We start from the raw sequence: 16,660 nt of genomic DNA on the forward strand, positions 1-16,660 counted from the left end.
TATACCCTATAATGTCAGAACTGAAGTACAATGTCAAGTCTTTTGGCCTATATTCTAAACTCTGTGTATGTGAAAAATTAAACCTAGAGAATCAAAAGGACTTATCCCTGCTATTAAGTATAAAGCACAATTTAGAATCCAGGTCAATTTTTTATAAACACTTTAAGAGCTCAAGTCAGTGTCAACATTCTATAAGTGCTCTTAAAAAAGCGCATCAATATTTAATTATCTTAAGATAATTTAGGAGTTTTCTTTTCTTTTCTCCTTTTTTGTCCATAAACACCTCTAGCAATGAGTAGCTACAAATTTCTTGCTGATAAATGTCTAAAAGATCAAAAAATGCAGAAAATCCAAACTTACCTCTACAAACAAACCCTTAATAGGCCAAATAGAAAAATTTATGTTTATCATATAAAAAATAAATCATAGGATATAAAAAATTTAATAAATGGAAAGTCACCTGTTTCCACATGTAAAGATTGTAAATACCAACTGCTATCCAAATTAATCTTAAAATTAATATATATCACCAATCGAAATTCCGTTGTGCTAGGAGGTAGAGTATATTAACATACTCATTCTAAAAATCATCTGAAAAAACAAGCTAGGGCCACAAATACATTTGAAAAAGACCAACAAGAAGGTATTTCCCAATTACTATCCTTTACTAATAAAACGTGAAAATCTACTATTATATAACCTTTCACCTACCTATTGGCAAAATTTAAAACAATAGCATCCAGTAATGTCAAAATGTGGAGAGAAAACCATCTGCTACACATTAAGATAGTCTACCATGTAGACATTCTTTATTGAATCGATCCTAAAAATATTCACACAAATTAGGATGGATATTAGTACACAGATATTTTATTCATTGGACAATACTACTTGTCCAACAAATTACCTCAGGAGCTCTTACAAAGTGATAAGCTAGCCCAAGTGGGCCCTTCCTTTCCCACACAGCAGAAGCTATACCAAATTCCATTACTCATGGGACTAAGAGACCCAAAGTCTCCAGGTGTGCAGCAATTGGTATGTCCTAGCACTCAGTGAACCACTTGTACCTACTCAGCTCATATTCCTTGGCACCCAAATCCAAGGTGTTTATTCTGCCTGCAAGACCATCTTAGGAGGCCAGGTACGGTGGCTTACATCTGCAATCCCAGCACTCTAGGAGGCTGAGGCAAATGGATTGCTTGAGGTCAGGAGTTTGAGACCAGGCGTGGTAGCACACACCTGTAATCCCAGCTTCTTGGAAGGATGAGGAATGAGAATTGCTTTAACTTGGGAGGCAGAGGTTGCAGCAAGCCAAGATCATGCCACTACACTCCAGCCTGAGTGACAGAGCAAGACTCTTTGTCTCAAGAAAAAAAAAAGAGAGAGAAAAGACTAGGAGGTTATATACCTCTACTAAAGCACTTTGGGAGAGTTTCTCTCTTTGCATAAGTAAAGTTACAAAAGAACCTGAGCACTTGCTGACCCTTGTCAGGGTAAATTAGAGCCTGTACCAAGCAACATTTATTGGTTTTTGCCCAAGAGTCCTTTACCCAACAATATTCGGTGTAGGGTCGTTTAAAATATTTTTTAAAAGAAAAATGAAACTAGAGACAATCTAAATGCCAGAATAGAAATAGTAAAATTTACTACTGTATATGCATAACATAGAATAACATGTTGATATTAAAAACAATGAGACCTATATAAACTAGCATAGATAGATATCCATGAAGCACTTTGAGTAGGGGAAAACAGAACAAATTACAACCAAAAGTTTTAACACATGTAATCTTTGTCTAACAAAAGTAACGAAAGAAATACCCAAACATATTATAGAAAAAATGAAAAGAAAATGTAAGCAGTGCTTACCACATAGAATGGGAAAGCATTGGGGAGAATTCTGTGCAATGATTGAAAATTTTTCCATCAATGATTCAAGTATCCAAATGAATATGTACATAATCAAAGCTTCAATTCCTAAGAGCTGTGCTTCTTTAGTGATTGCTTCTGTATCAAAACAGAAGTTTAAAAGTATTTTTGTGGGTTTTGTTTTGTTTTTGAGACAGGGTCTCACTCTGTCACCCAGGCTGCAGTGCAGTGGCATGAGTATAGCTCACTGCGGTCTAGACCTTCCCGGGCTCAGGTGATCCTCCCACCTTCAGGCTTCCAAGTAGCTGGGACCATAGGTGCACACCACCATGCCCAGCTAATTTTTGTATTTTTTGTAGAGACTGAGTTTCACCACGTTGCCCAGGCTGGTCTTGAACTCCTGGATTCAAGTGATCTGCCTGCCTCAGCCTCTAGGTTTATAGGTGTGAGCCACCGTGCCTGGTCTAAAAGGATTTTGAAGATGAGCAAATTAAGAACAATGTATCAATGGGCAAGAGAATAATGACAACCATCTTTTTTTACTTATTATATGTTATACAAACTTCCCACCAATTTCCAAGACAGCCCCAGGAGGTAGTAATGTCTCCACTGAGAATCACTTAAAAATTAGTTTGAAATTGGACAAAATCCCAATCTCAAAAAAAATATTAAAAATACAAAGTCTGAAGGTTAACTTGAAGCAAAAGAATCATTGAAATCTAGCATCTGTTACTCTATAAGGATCTTTTGCCTCACCAGTTCTTGTAGCAACAAGAGTATTGCTGTTACTATTTTAAAGCTACAAATATGTGTAAGATATACAACATCACTCAAGTACTATTAGTGTATTTGGCTTTTACATATTCTCTTGCCTCCAAGATACTTGATGTATTGTCAAGAGAGCTTAGTTTGTAAAACTTTCCTTCTAATTTTGGGAACCACTATGACCCTAATATGTTTTATAAACTATTGCCTCTCAAAGTAGAAACTAAAAGGAACTTCAGAGTAATTTAGGACACAAAGGAATGTGAGACAATCAAGAACTAAATAAAGAATATTAAAGAAGAATATTTCAGAAGACAAGGATATGAATTCCATAGAACAATGTAATTGGTCGCATATGTAAATTCCATTCCCCATTTTTCAAGTTGACTTTTGAAACCTGCTGCATAACCCAAAACTCCAACATGATTCTCCTCACTTTTACCTGGTAACTTCACCATAAAAACAGTGGTTCTCATTCAGGAGCCATTTTGATCCCCATGGGGCATCTGACAATGTCCAGAGACATGGTGGGCAGAGTCAGTATGCTACAGGAATCTAGGAGGTAAGAAGGCAAGGATGCCACTAAACACCTACAATTCACAGGGCAGGCCCCCATAACAAAGAATTACCCAAGGCAAAATGTCCATGATTGAGAAATACTGACTTAGAGGTCTCTAAAATAATATGTAGTCCCAAGACAGGAGCTCACTCAACTTACTATTAAATCTAAAACCTACCTCCATTTGTATCCAAATTCTAGACCTTCCTTCCTTCCTCTGAAGTACCCATACTCCTATTACACCCAACCCTTTCACTTTAAGAACCCTCATCCTCTGGAGGAAACTGCACCTGCAATGATACCTTCTCATGCCTCGAAAATTCCTCTCACTCTACTGAATTCTAAAGTATACAAATTCTAGTAACTACTAAACACAAAGAGATACTCAACCACTACAAATAAAAACACCTCTATTAACTCCTCTTCTCACTTTCCTAGAGAACAAAAACTTCCTGAAAAGTTGTCAGCATTCCTTATCACTTCTTCCTTACTTCTCTGTTCATATCTAACCCACTCAACCTAACCACCCTACTGTTCTGCTGAAATTATTCTTCATGGTCACCACCGACCAAAGCCACCAATCACTTCTCTACCCCACTCACTTCACCTCTCAACACCACTGGAAAAAGCTATCATTCTTTCTTTCCGAAACACATTATTCTGATTTCCATAAAGCCTCCCTCTTCTGTTTTTCTTATCTCTCACGTTGCTGATTCTCCCCTTCAGCTGACCTTCTACACAACAGAGAACTCCTGTCCTCGGTCCAATGTCAAGGCTTCTCTGACTACTCAGTCTTCCCAGCTCCTAGTCAGTCCATAACTGTAGAATTCATCCATATATTGCTTCCCAAATACTTCTCTCCAGCACTAAGCTCTTCACAGAGCTTCAACTCCCTACTTAACACCTCCACCTGGATAGATAGTACAGTACACACTTTGAAGGTAGCCTGTCCAAACTATAACTCTTTTCTCTACACCCCCTCACTTGCCCGTGCACATGCATATGTCCTCTTATTCCTCCAGGTTTCCCTATTTCTCTAAGGTATACAAAAACCTAGGCATTGGTGCTCCAATTTTCTTTTTCCTTCACTTGTCCCCCTATATCTAATCTATCAGCAAATCCCAGCAGCTCTGCCTCTAAAATACATGCCAATTTTAATCATTTCTCTCCACTAGCACCACTCTAGCCCAAGTCACCTTTATCTTTTACCTACACTAACTTCATATTGCAGTTAGGAGAAAATCTAAACTTATTAATATGACTTAAAAGTCATAAACAATCTGGCTCTTGCCTTATTCTGGATCTCAGCTTTTACCAAAGCAAAACCCTCAACAACACACGTCAGCCAAATAAGCCAAGTTCATCCCGGCCTAAAGACCTCTATATTTGCTGCTGCTTCTCCCTCAAGGCTCTCTCCCTCTGGCTCTTTACTAGATTGGCTCCTCATCCAGGTATCATGGCAAGAAACCTCAGCAGGTTTGCCCCTCTCCAAAACACTCATAACCTGACTAGACTCTCATATCAATCTATTTCCTCATAGAATTTATCACTGTAAAGTGACCTTATTTTATTTGTTGACTATTGATCTAGCCTTGCAGATTAAGCTCCATAAGAAAAACAACCTCATTTGCCTTATATCTCCAGTACCTACAATTGTCAGGCACATACTACATACTTAGTATTAAGTAAATAAACATAATTAAGGTTCAATAAAAAGCACAAAGTTCTAAGATACAATTCCCACCAGCTGAAATTAGGAATGAGGGAGCAGTAGAGTTTAGCCCAGACATCTAATAAGAGGCCATAAAGATACTCATAATTAGGGAACAGGAGTAAGATGTGAACAAACACCAAAACATTAAATGTTTTCATGACATACCTTAATATTAACTAAATTTTTTATTTTTACATGTTGTATAAAGAAAGAATATTTATTCATATTAGTGTCAATTTCTTTTTTTTTTTTTTTTACCATTGGATCAGTATATTTCATGTATATCCCCATCCAATGTTATTGGCCAACTATCAAAGACTGTTAAAGAGAGCACTTCCAGCTGTACTCTAAAAGGTTCTTTTTTGTTATCTAAAAAGTTAATTATTTTAGAAAAAAGCTAGAAACAAATTATCTAGCTAAAATTATTAAACATGCCATATGTTGAAAGAAAGGTCAACAGAAACAACTCAGGCATAATAACATACCCCTGCCATAAGAAGGCAGAGAAAATTATAGGAGGGTTAACTAAAACAAAAATAAAGAAACTAGCAATGACTGCCTGCTCACAGAAAAGTCTGGGCACCTTCTGTTTTTAAGAAAAATGTTAGCAATCATTGATATGTGGAGTTTCAAATCATTATACTTTGCAAGCCAAGTCCATAATTAGAGAGAGGCTTCAAAATATTTGAGGTGGAAGCAGAGAAAGTTAGAAAATGCATATATTCATTTAGGAATTTAAAATGCACATTGTAAATATTAGTATACGTTAGCATTCATCATGGAAAACAATGTCAACTTGTACATTTATCTTTACAAATAAGGTTGGAATAGACTAAAACCACGTTGGCATCCTTTTTACTCTGACTACATTTATAATCGTGGCATGAAGTTTGAAGGATTAATTCTTAAATACTTAAACTTATATTTCACTAGGCACCTGAATTCAGCCAATAACTTTGGGAAAAAACTATTGCCTAGAGTTTGGAAAATGTTTTCAAAAATTTTTTCAGTTCTACTTTTTGAGAATCAGCATAGTCCAGTTTCAAATAAAAACTTGTGAATTGCACTAATCCTCACCAAGCCCCCCAAAATGAGAAGGGAAAACACAGACACACAGAATGTTTCAAGGTATCAACAAAACCACCAAGAAAAAACTGATACATTATCTAAGCTACAAACAAACAGAACTAGAGACAACTTAGTAATGAAAAGTAGGAAAGGCCAGGCACAGGGGCTCACAGGGGCTCCCAGCACCTTGGGAGGCCAAGGCGGGTGGATCACCTGAGGTCAGGAGTTCGAGACCAGCCTGGCTAACATGGTGAAACCACATCTCTACTAAAAACACAAAAAATTGGCCGGGCATGGTGGTGTGCATCTGTAATCCCAGACACTCAGGAGGCTGAGGCAGGAGAATTGCTTGAACCTGGGAGGCAGAGTTGCAGTGGGCCAAGAACACACCATTGCACTCCAAACTTGGCAACAAGAGTGAAACTCTGCCTCAAAAAAAGAAAAGCAGAAAAAAAAGAGAACCAACAATTGATGAATAACTAATATCCTAATAATGAAACAAAGTTTTAAAAAGTAGAGGGAAAAACTTTAACAGATTTTTTTCCCCTTCTAAATATTGGTGTAACATTTAGATTTAACAAATATAAAGTAAGTGTGTTAACTACAGCCATATTTTTTATTTTAGAGCACATGTATTAAAACAAGCACCCTAAATTTTTATAGTTAATATTTTTGCTTTAGTGAATGCATTCTTAAAATCTTGCTCAAATAAGTATAATGCAATCTCATAGATTTAAATATCAAAAACAAAGAAAACAAACCTATTTCCCAGGAAGTGACCACTAATTTAAGCATGGGCCCAAAACAATACTTAATCTAATAGAAAGTTCATAATTTCATGAAAATACTTTAGAAATTTAAAGATGAAATGTTTTCCTACAAAATCTAAATAAATCAAACATCCTCAATTCTAAACTAAAAAAAATCCAATTCAAACAATAATTATACCAGGGATAATTATATTACCTCTATACATTATAATACATGCATATACACATACATCATTATCTATTTAAACGTAAGAGCTTTTACAGAGAAAAATATCCTAGAAATTTATAATTATGTACTGTACATGTGGAATTACACTACACTATTTTAAAATAAAAAGAATATCCAGAAATTCTGAAAATGTCAAAATCTCTTATCTAAGAAACACAGCTATATAGTCACAAGAAATTAAACATTTTTATATGACACTTATTTCTCAGAGAAAATGACCTCATAATGTTACATCCATTTAATTATCTATGTCTAACATTATTAAAAGTGCATTTCTTCTTGCCCAATAATAAAAAGCAGAGAAAACCCAATGATACCAGTAAAATTAGTCATCTTCTCTAGAAATGTTTCAACCCAAAATATAAAATGTGAATTAAGTTTATATTTTGAAACAATGTAGACTCACTGGTAGATACTCTATTTACTGAGCTACCTGAAAGTATCTCTCACTTGTTAAGAATCCATCTTCCCAAGAAACCTCATGAACAAAGCTCTCTGGTAACAGACTGTGGAGCTTCAAATCCCAACTGCAGCACTTACAGGCTATGTTACTTTACCTCTCTGAATCTTGATTTTTCACCCACGAAAACCATAGATAAAACTACTTATCTCACAGGATTGTCTGAGAGATCAAAGGAAGCTACAAAATGTAAACCACTTAAAATACAGTCTGACACATAGCAAATAGTCAACAGACGTTACTATCTTTATAACATTATAATGTTTGGCACACACTAAGTGCTCAATTAAAAATTGCTTAATAAATCGTGTACAGGAAAAAAATGTGGTTTTCATAGCAGTCAGAATATATCTAATTGTCACAGTAATCAGAATAAATTTAAACCTAACTACAAAAATATTTTCAAATTATTTACCCCATTTGGACCAGGCATGGTGGCTCATGCCTGCAATCCTAGCACTTTGGGAGGCTGGGCAGGTGGATCACTTGAGGCCCGGAGTTTAAGACCAGCCTGGCCAACACGACGAAACCCCATCCCTACTAAAAATACAAAAAGAACTAGCTGGGGCACGGTGGCTGCCCGTCTGTATTCCTAGCTACCTGGGAGGCTGAGGGACGAGACTCGCTTGAACCCAGGAGGCGGAGGTTGCAGTGAGCCGAGATCACGCCACTGTACTCCAGCCTGGGCAACAGAGTGAGCCTCTATCTCAATAAAATAAAAAAAATATAAAATATAAAATAAAATAAATAAAATATAAAATAAAATAAAAATTATTTACCCAATTTAGCCCAATTCAGGAAGTTATTTTGTAATCATGCATTACTAAGATTACTGAAATACTATTTCATTCAAATATTTAAGTACTAAAGCTAAATACTGGGGCTATAACAACGAAGAGACAGTTTCTGAGTCATAGAAGCTTAAGCTAGTAAGAAACTTAAAAGTAATTTGCATAATTTAAAGGAAACTCAGAAACCTTTGGTCCACACCCTTCAATTTTATTTTATTTTATTTTATTTTTTTTTTGAGACGGAGTCTCGCTCTGTCGCCCAGGCTGGAGTGCAGTGACCGATCTCAGCTCACTGCAAGCTCCGCCTCCCGGGTTTACGCCATTCTCCTGCCTCAGCCTCCCGAGTAGCTGGGACTACAGGCGCCCACCACCTCGCCCGGCTAGTTTTTTTTTTTCTTTGTATTTTTTAGTAGAGACGGGGTTTCACCATGTTAGCCAGTATGGTCTCGATCTCCTGACCTCGTGATCCGCCCGTCTCGGCCTCCCAAAGTGCTGGGATTACAGGCTTGAGCCACCACGCCCGGCCCACACCCTTCAATTTTAAAATGAGGAACCTCAAGTTCAGAAAAGTTAAGTAGTTTGGCTAAAGATCCGCAGCTAGACAGTTAAGGGTCAAGACTAGAACTCAGGTCTTATAATTGCCAACCTAATTCACTACTCAAAGTCAGTATGGTGAAACAGAGATTAGGATCCCGATCTGCCACTAACAAAAGCCCTTCTAAATTATGTACTTATTGCATTAATGCAAATCAAATAAGCTTCAAGGGAATTAGGAGCAGCAAAAAATATATAACCTATTATGATTACTTGAAGCATTTGCAAGGTTGCTGAATTAATAGTTCTCATGTCAGCTGAAAGTCTGCTTCTAATCTATCAGGTCAGATGTCACATTCTCAGCCTCTATGTTGTATTTCCATTCTCATTCATTCCCAGATACAAAAATAAAACACAATATATATCGGACTGCCTTCCCACTGTGCCAGAAATTTGAAAGGAAAAAAAATCTGCAAAGTAAGATTATATTTACCTTAAATGTACCATTTTGATTTTTCATGTAAGAAACTAAAAATATATCCACTGGTAGAAGTGCTGATGTGATAAGTGCAATTGCTAGAGAAAAAATTGCTGTTATGGTAGAGACAACTTCACTTTCCCGCCGACTTTGGTATTTACGAACATATATCCAGCAGAATGCCAAAATAGCCTGAAATAGAACAAAAAGAGATGTTTGTTACTACCCAATATATTTTCTCTGACTTTTGCACGTGTTTGAAAGTTTTTAGCAGGAAACCTTATGTGAAGTAAAGGTTATTTTAGTTGTGTAAGGAAAGCCTACCATCCTTAAAAACTTGTCCAAGATGTATAATTTTCAAAGCCTATTTCATGAATGCAGTACATCACGTAGGCATACACAAACAATACTATTAATAACAGTGCTCAGTTACATATTTCCTCACCTAACACAGTGCAAACATTAATGGTTTCACACATCACAGTTATAACTAGCTTTGAGTATTTTTTCCCTGTAGATTTTTCCAACCTAAAGGAGATATGAGTAGAAGCTGTTGTATTCTAGGCTTATTACTGAAGCATTACAGAATATAACTTGGAAGAAAATTAACTTCTGACCTGTTCTGACAGCTCAAGAATAGCACTGAGCTAAAGATTAACTGCCAGTAATCACCATGCAATTATCATATTATACTATAATTTAAATTTTAAAGAGCATTAAACAAAGAAAAGTCAATGCTGAAATGGATACATGTGCACAGCAAGGAGCTTTCCAGTGAAAAAAGTTCACTCAGAGGTAGAGGCTGACACCTCTAGTTAGCCAGGTACTCTTTAACAGTTACCAACGCCATTCTAGGGACTAACACAGTGCATAGGACTTTAATGATTCTCTAACTTTAGAAGGCATCGGAATTACTTGGAGGAACTGTTAAAGCATGGATTGCTAGGCCCCATCCTCTGAGTTTCAGATTCAAGAAGTCTGGAGTGGAGCCAGAAAATCTGCATTTATAACAGCTTCCCCAGGTGAGGCTGCTGCTGGTCCAGAGCTATATTTTGAGAACTTCTACTCTACTCAATTACAGGGAATTGCAGACAGAGACTATGTTATTTCAGCCTTGACTGTGAGTCAGAATCACCTGGGTAACTTTTAAGTACCCTTATACCTTCCCTACATTCCCCAATCAATTCTATCAATGGAGCATAAGGCTCCTCCAGGCATCAGTACTTTAAGTGCCTGAGGATTTCAATCTGAGCCAAACTTGAGAACCACTGATCTAAATAAGAGCTCTGGTAGTTTTAAAAGCCTTGTTTTTTCTTTTCACTTTTTCAACAGATTCATCGGTTACTTTCTTTCTCAGCAGCCTGTAGTTCCAGGGCCTAAATGACTCTAATAAAACCACCAAACTAGTTTTGCAGCTTCCAAATTCTTCTACCGCAAGCAAGATACAAGAACAATTCCATCATCTCAGAAAATTCCTTTGACCCTTTGTAGGAACTCCTGAAAAATTCCACAGAGCAGTTTTCATGACTAGGGACTAAGGGCTAATAAGACCCTGAAAAACCAGCGTGTGGACCAAGCTGGTTAAGACCCATTGAACCCAACATGGCAATGGATTTGACCTAGGTTTCACCTAGGACCTCATTATATGCTCATTAACATGCTCAATCACACAACTACCAGCACCATGGCAGTTCCAAGACCACTCATATTTGATGCAAAAATGGGTGGCACCATAATTTCAAGAAGTCTCTACCTTTTTCCAGGAATTTTCATGCATATATCCCTTGGATAAAGAAACCCATAAATGTAGAAACTCCAAACCTCATTGAGTGTCTCTCTCTTAAGAATGCCCACAAAAGTGTGTACTTTCCCTTTAATAAATCTCCATACTTGCACTATTTTCTGGCTTGTCCTTTAATGTGTTCTCATGACAGTGTCAAGCACCTGAAAACCAGCTGGGGTTGAGATCCCACCAGTGTTTGGGGATCTCCCTCAGCCCATCGGTATCACCCTGACAACCACTATCTGTTTTCTGTCCCTTTCTAGAATATCATAATGCCTTCACATAGTATGTTGTCTTTTCAGTCTGGCTTGTGTCATTTGGTACAGAGCATTTAAAGCCCATCCAAGTTGCTGCATGTCATTCCTTCATACTGCTGGTCTTTCAGCTGGTGACAGAAGAGTAAGAAAAACTGAGAAGGGAGTTAAGACTTTGGAACAAACAAACAAACAAAAAGGATCTAGGCTCAAATTCTTGATTTTGGGAAATTTATTTTTCATAAAATGTTCCTTTATATTAAGATTTGAATGAGCTTGTTTTTAAAGGAATTCACAAATATTTTTAACATTCCCCAAATTTATTTTGAAGTCTTTAAAAGCTGAGCCTCATCTTTCTATCCTTAGCGGTATTTGACACAAAGTGTTCCAATAAATTTTTTATTGGATTTCAAGAATGAAATAAAACCTGAATTTTGTAGGTATTACTACAAAAAAAGAATTTTGCCAATATCAGGCAGACAAGTTGTGAAAGGGCAACCAGGCAGAAGAGTTAAGCCAGAGATTCCCAAATTTTTTGGTCTCAGAATCCCTTTATAATGGTTTTAAAACTGATAACCTTAAAGAGCTTTTTGTTCATGTTATCAACCATTACTACAATATAAAATAAAACCAAGCATCCTCATCGATAGGAATAGTTCTTTCATAACAAGCTTTAAGGATTAAATGAGCTATAAAGGGTTTACCACAGTGGCTGGCCATAGTAACTACTTAACAAATAGTAGTTGTTATTAGAGCATTTGATAAAAGAAACAAATATATAACTCTGTTAACAATTATAAAAGTCCCCCAGCTTCTCCCAAAAGATTCAAAATAAACTGGTCTGAACAGAGATTTTTAAAACTCCCCAGGTGGTTCTGATGAAAGGTCAAGGTTGCAAACCACTGGGGCAGAAGAAGGAATGAGAAGAGATGAATCTTTATTAAACTAATGAGAATACATGATATACCGTCTGGGATCTTGTTAAACTGCAGATTCTGATTCAGTAGGACTGGGGTCACATATTTGGTATTTCTAACAAGTTCCCAGATGATGCCCACACTTTAAGGAACAAGAATAAATTTGCTTTACAAAAATGGAGAGTCTCCTATTGTAATGGCAAATACAATTTAAAGGTGGTGGGAGCCAAATTACAGAGGACATTGGAGCTAGACAGAACAGTTTCGATTTAATATAGCAAAGACAGACGTAGTTAGATTACATGCATGAGGGACCAAATCTAACAATTCTTTATGTGGGAAGAAACTGAAGTCCATTCTTTTTGCCCAAGATGACAAAAGCAGGCAACATTTATGTCCAGATTTTTTTTTTTTTTTTTTTTTTTTTGAGACAGGGTTTCCCTCTGTTGCCCAGGCACTATCAGAGCTTGCTGCAACTGCCTGCGAGAACCACCTCCTGGGCTCAAGCAATCCTCCCACCTCAGCCTTCCGAGTAGCTGGAACCTTAGGCATTTGTCACCTGGCCTGGCTAATTTTTTGTATTTTTAGTAGGGATGGGATTTTGCCATGTTGCCCAGGCTGGTCTTGAACTCCTGAGCTCAAATGATCCACCTGCCTCAGCCTCCCAAAGTGCTGGGATTACAGGCATGAGCCACCACACCTGGCCCATGTCCTGAATCTTTAGTAGATGACTGGCAGAAGTTCTCCAAGTGTGAAATCCCTAGGCCCTGGTAGTCCCCAGAATCCTTTCTGGAGATTCAGAAGTTGAAAACTATTCTCATAATAAATACTAAGATGCTATTTGCCTTTTTCACTGTGCTGGCATTTGCACTCATGGTTCATAGTCACAGTGGGTAAAACCACTGGTGCATTAGCGTGACTCAAGACAGTGGCACCAAACTGCACCAGTAATCATTGTATTCTTCACCACAAGCTCAAAAAGGGACAATTTAAATTAAGACTGTGCTTCCCAAAGCAGTATAAATTCATTTTATTGAAATTCAACCCTTGACTCTTTTTAATACTTTGTGGGGTAAAATATGAAGCATGCATACATAAAGTCTTTCTGTTGCATATCAAGATGTGATGGCCATCTCTAGGAAAAGTTTAGAGTTAAAAGCTAAAACAACCACTCTTCAAGGAACACCATTTTTACTTGAAAGAACAATCGTCAAACTATCGTTATTCAGACTTCGCTTTTTGGCAGATTTTGTCAAATGAACAAAGGGAAGCTATCACTTAAAGAAAAACTGACAGTATTTGATACCAATGATAAGAGTCAAACTTTCCAATGAAAACTAGATTTTGAAAGACTTACATCCACAACTATAAGCTTGACAACTCTTCAATACTTAGAATTTTCAGAGACATTTCTGACAAGATCAGTTGCAATTTAATGAAATGTGATATTTTGATATTGTGTAATGAAATGTATCCATATTTAAAAGATGTGCATAACTCAGTAAACCAACATTTTCTAAGTGGCCATAGCATCATGTTACAAAACCATGCACGGGTAAAAGATCCTTTCAAAGTGCAAGACGGGGCCGGGCGCGGTGGCTCAAGCCTGTAATCCCAGCACTTTGGGAGGCCGAGACGGGCGGATCACGAGGTCAGGAGATCGAGACCATCCTGGCTAACATGGTGAAACCCCGTCTCTACTAAAAAAAAAAATACAAAAAACTAGCCGGGCGACATGGCGGGCGCCTGTAGTCCCAACTGCTTGGGAGGCTGAGGCAGGAGAATGGCGTAAACCCAGGAGGCGGAGCTTGCAGTGAGCTGAGACCCGGCCACTGCACTCCAGCCTGGGCGGCAGAGCGAGACTCCGTCTCAAAAAAAAAAAAAAAAGTGCAAGACGGGCTAATGGATTTTAATGTAACAATGAATGAAAAGCTCATTGATAGGGTTTCAGATTCCACCTTGCAACTGACCTTTAAGAATCTTCCACTTGTTGGGCTTTGGTGTAGGATCAAAAAACATCCACAATTATCTGAAAAATGCTCCTGTGTTTCTGACTACCTATCATTGCAGCTGTATTTTCCTCATACATTTCGACCAAAATAACATACCCCAAAAGACTGAATGTAGAAGCCAACATAAGAAACCAGCCTTTCTTCTAATAAACCAGGATTTAAAGAGATTTGCAGAAATTTAAACAAGAGTCCTTCTTCCTAATGCTCTTATCCACGCCAACATTCAAGTGTCAAACTCCTAATTCCCTTCTGATTTTATTTGTCCTTGCTGTAATATTGCCAACTTAAATGGCTTCCCTTCTTCATCTATCCAAACTCTACCACAATTCTCATTTTCTTCCAATAGTGTTGTCTATTCTCTTAAGTCCTACTTTATTTAGTCATACTTTGGCTTTCGGCCCATAAAATACATGTTTCAAGAATTTCAGTTTTCCCACCTATCTCCAGGCCCTCTTTAAAGCCATATCTTTAAAGCCATATCTTGTTTCGCTAACATCCTCTTAAAATTCACACCACTTCCATACCGTAAATGTTTATTAATTTATAACTGCCAAAATAGTCTCACTTAACTTTCATACATTACATGCTTATTTATTTTCTTCTAAACAAACTAAATCTGATGGACTGGAAAAGCCAAGGGAGCTCTCAAAATACACAACTGGGTGGTTGCAGAGACCACAGTCAACCTTCAGGGTTTCATTTCCTCCAAGAGAGAACTAACATACTCCAGGGTAAAGGCAGTATTCTTATCTGTGACAGTGATGACAGTAATAAGAGGATCCTTTTCTTAAATTTTCACACCATTCTTTTTTTTTTTTTTTTTTTTTGTCTCTACTGCAAAAATTTACTAGAACATACTACATAGGTACCAGACACTGACTGGATCTGACAATTAAAGTAAAACTAAACAAGCCTGATTTCCAGAACTGGAGGTTTTTGTTTTGTTTTGCAATGCAAAAAGGTCAAAACAAATGGGAACAGAAAGTAACTACAGGCTCGGACGATGAGAAGAGAAGATTTGAGAAGGTAGAGAGGTTATGAAAGTCAAACAATTGAACTCTCAAATAAAATAAAACAAAGGGTTTTAATATGAATAAGGAAGTAATAGCCAGGCCACTTTAAGTCATTTCAATCTACATTTTGCTCACTGAATAGGCACAAATAAGATCACTGGAAAAGAAAGCACCTGAGTATATACTCCCATACTGGTAATAAAGAGGGCTACAGCTCCGCCCTCCACAGGTGTCTACACCAATCAAAAAAGATTTGAAGAGAAGGTGACACCTGGAAGTCAGAACTAGCAACTCACGTCATCAAGGCAGAATCACACAATGGGCACAGAGGTTGGAGACTCACTAGCCCCAAGGGTAGGGAACATGGGGGAAAAAACATACAGAGAAGGCGACAAGTAAACAACGCCGGCGCCTACTTAACTTGTAAAGATCCAGCGCTGACGACCCACACTGTGTGCCACTGTTTTACAGAAGACGAAAGGCCACCACTTGCTTCTCAACCCCGGGGGTCTCCTCCGCCCCCAAACCCCACAGGCCCCATTGCCCAAATCAGGGATGACGGCAAGAGCTTCCAAAAAGAACCCTGCAACCCTAGACGTCATTAGTGAAATGAAAGCAAAAGCGACCGAAAATCGGCACCCCTATGCCCCTGCCGCCTGCCCAAGCCCCCAATACCGAAAAGCCCTACATAGTCCAGGCTAAAAGCGGGGCGGGACGAAGAGGGTCTCCGGGGTCCGGAAAGGCCAACTGCAGGGCCGGCCCCTCCCTTCCTCCGCCAGTCCAAACATCGGGAAAACTCCAAGCGCCTCCCCTACCAGTAGTAATAGGCCGAATATACACCAGCCGATCACCAGCTCCGCCGAGGCCGCGCCAGGAGTCGCCATCTTCGCTTCCGGTCCAGATCGACCAGAGCGCCAAGGGTGGGGAAAGGGGAGGGGGAAAGGGGAGAGAGCGCGAGGTACACTGCACTCGCGCACCCTAAAGGTTAAAAGGGCGGAGGAGGAGGAGCAAGTGGTTGCCAAGGAGACTCGACCCACTAGCGTCCCCTGGCGGCGAGCAGGGTGGAGGCGGGGCAGCAAGGACTGCTCAGGGGCGGGGCGCGTCCGGACGTAGTGACGTCACCACGCTGCCCGCGCTGGCTTCCGCGCCCGCCGAGATGTGGGAGGGCTGCAGAGCAGGGTGTTGGCTCATAGCAGGGCAACCTTATTGGGATATTTGACTCAGCCTAAGCTGATAGACTGGAACAGCAAGGGTACTCCACAAAGAATGGACTAGGTGGACCTGGAGATCCAAGTCAATTTTAGAGGTTTATACTTCTTCACTAAAAGGAAGTTTGGCCCTCGTGTGCAAGGTGGAATGTGTGTGATTGCGAGAGTGGGTGACTCTGAATAAAAGTTGACTAGCTGCCCAAATGACTTTAATTTACTGGCACTGGTGCCAAGCC

The 16,660-nt window shown here is 38.7% G+C and overlaps 1 protein-coding gene across 2 annotated transcripts in view; it reads right to left on the minus strand.

The window, feature by feature from the left end:
* The window catches only part of LMBRD1 (LMBR1 domain containing 1), a 129,778-nt gene extending 113,407 nt beyond the window's left edge, over positions 1-16,371 (minus strand). For both annotated transcript variants that reach the window (XM_033217561.1, XM_033217562.1), the window contains exons 1-2: positions 16,032-16,371; positions 9,253-9,429 (exon numbers count right to left, since the gene is read on the minus strand). In XM_033217561.1, coding sequence (XP_033073452.1) covers positions 9,253-9,429; positions 16,032-16,100 — 246 coding nt within the window. In that variant the 5' untranslated portion in view covers positions 16,101-16,371. The remainder of the gene's footprint in view (positions 1-9,252; positions 9,430-16,031) is intronic.
* Between the last annotated feature and the right edge of the window lie 289 nt (positions 16,372-16,660).

The sequence above is a fragment of the Trachypithecus francoisi genome, unplaced genomic scaffold (assembly GCF_009764315.1).
Source record: "Trachypithecus francoisi isolate TF-2019V2 unplaced genomic scaffold, Tfra_2.0 Lachesis_group10, whole genome shotgun sequence".
In the NCBI taxonomy this organism is placed as follows: Eukaryota; Metazoa; Chordata; class Mammalia; order Primates; family Cercopithecidae; genus Trachypithecus; species Trachypithecus francoisi.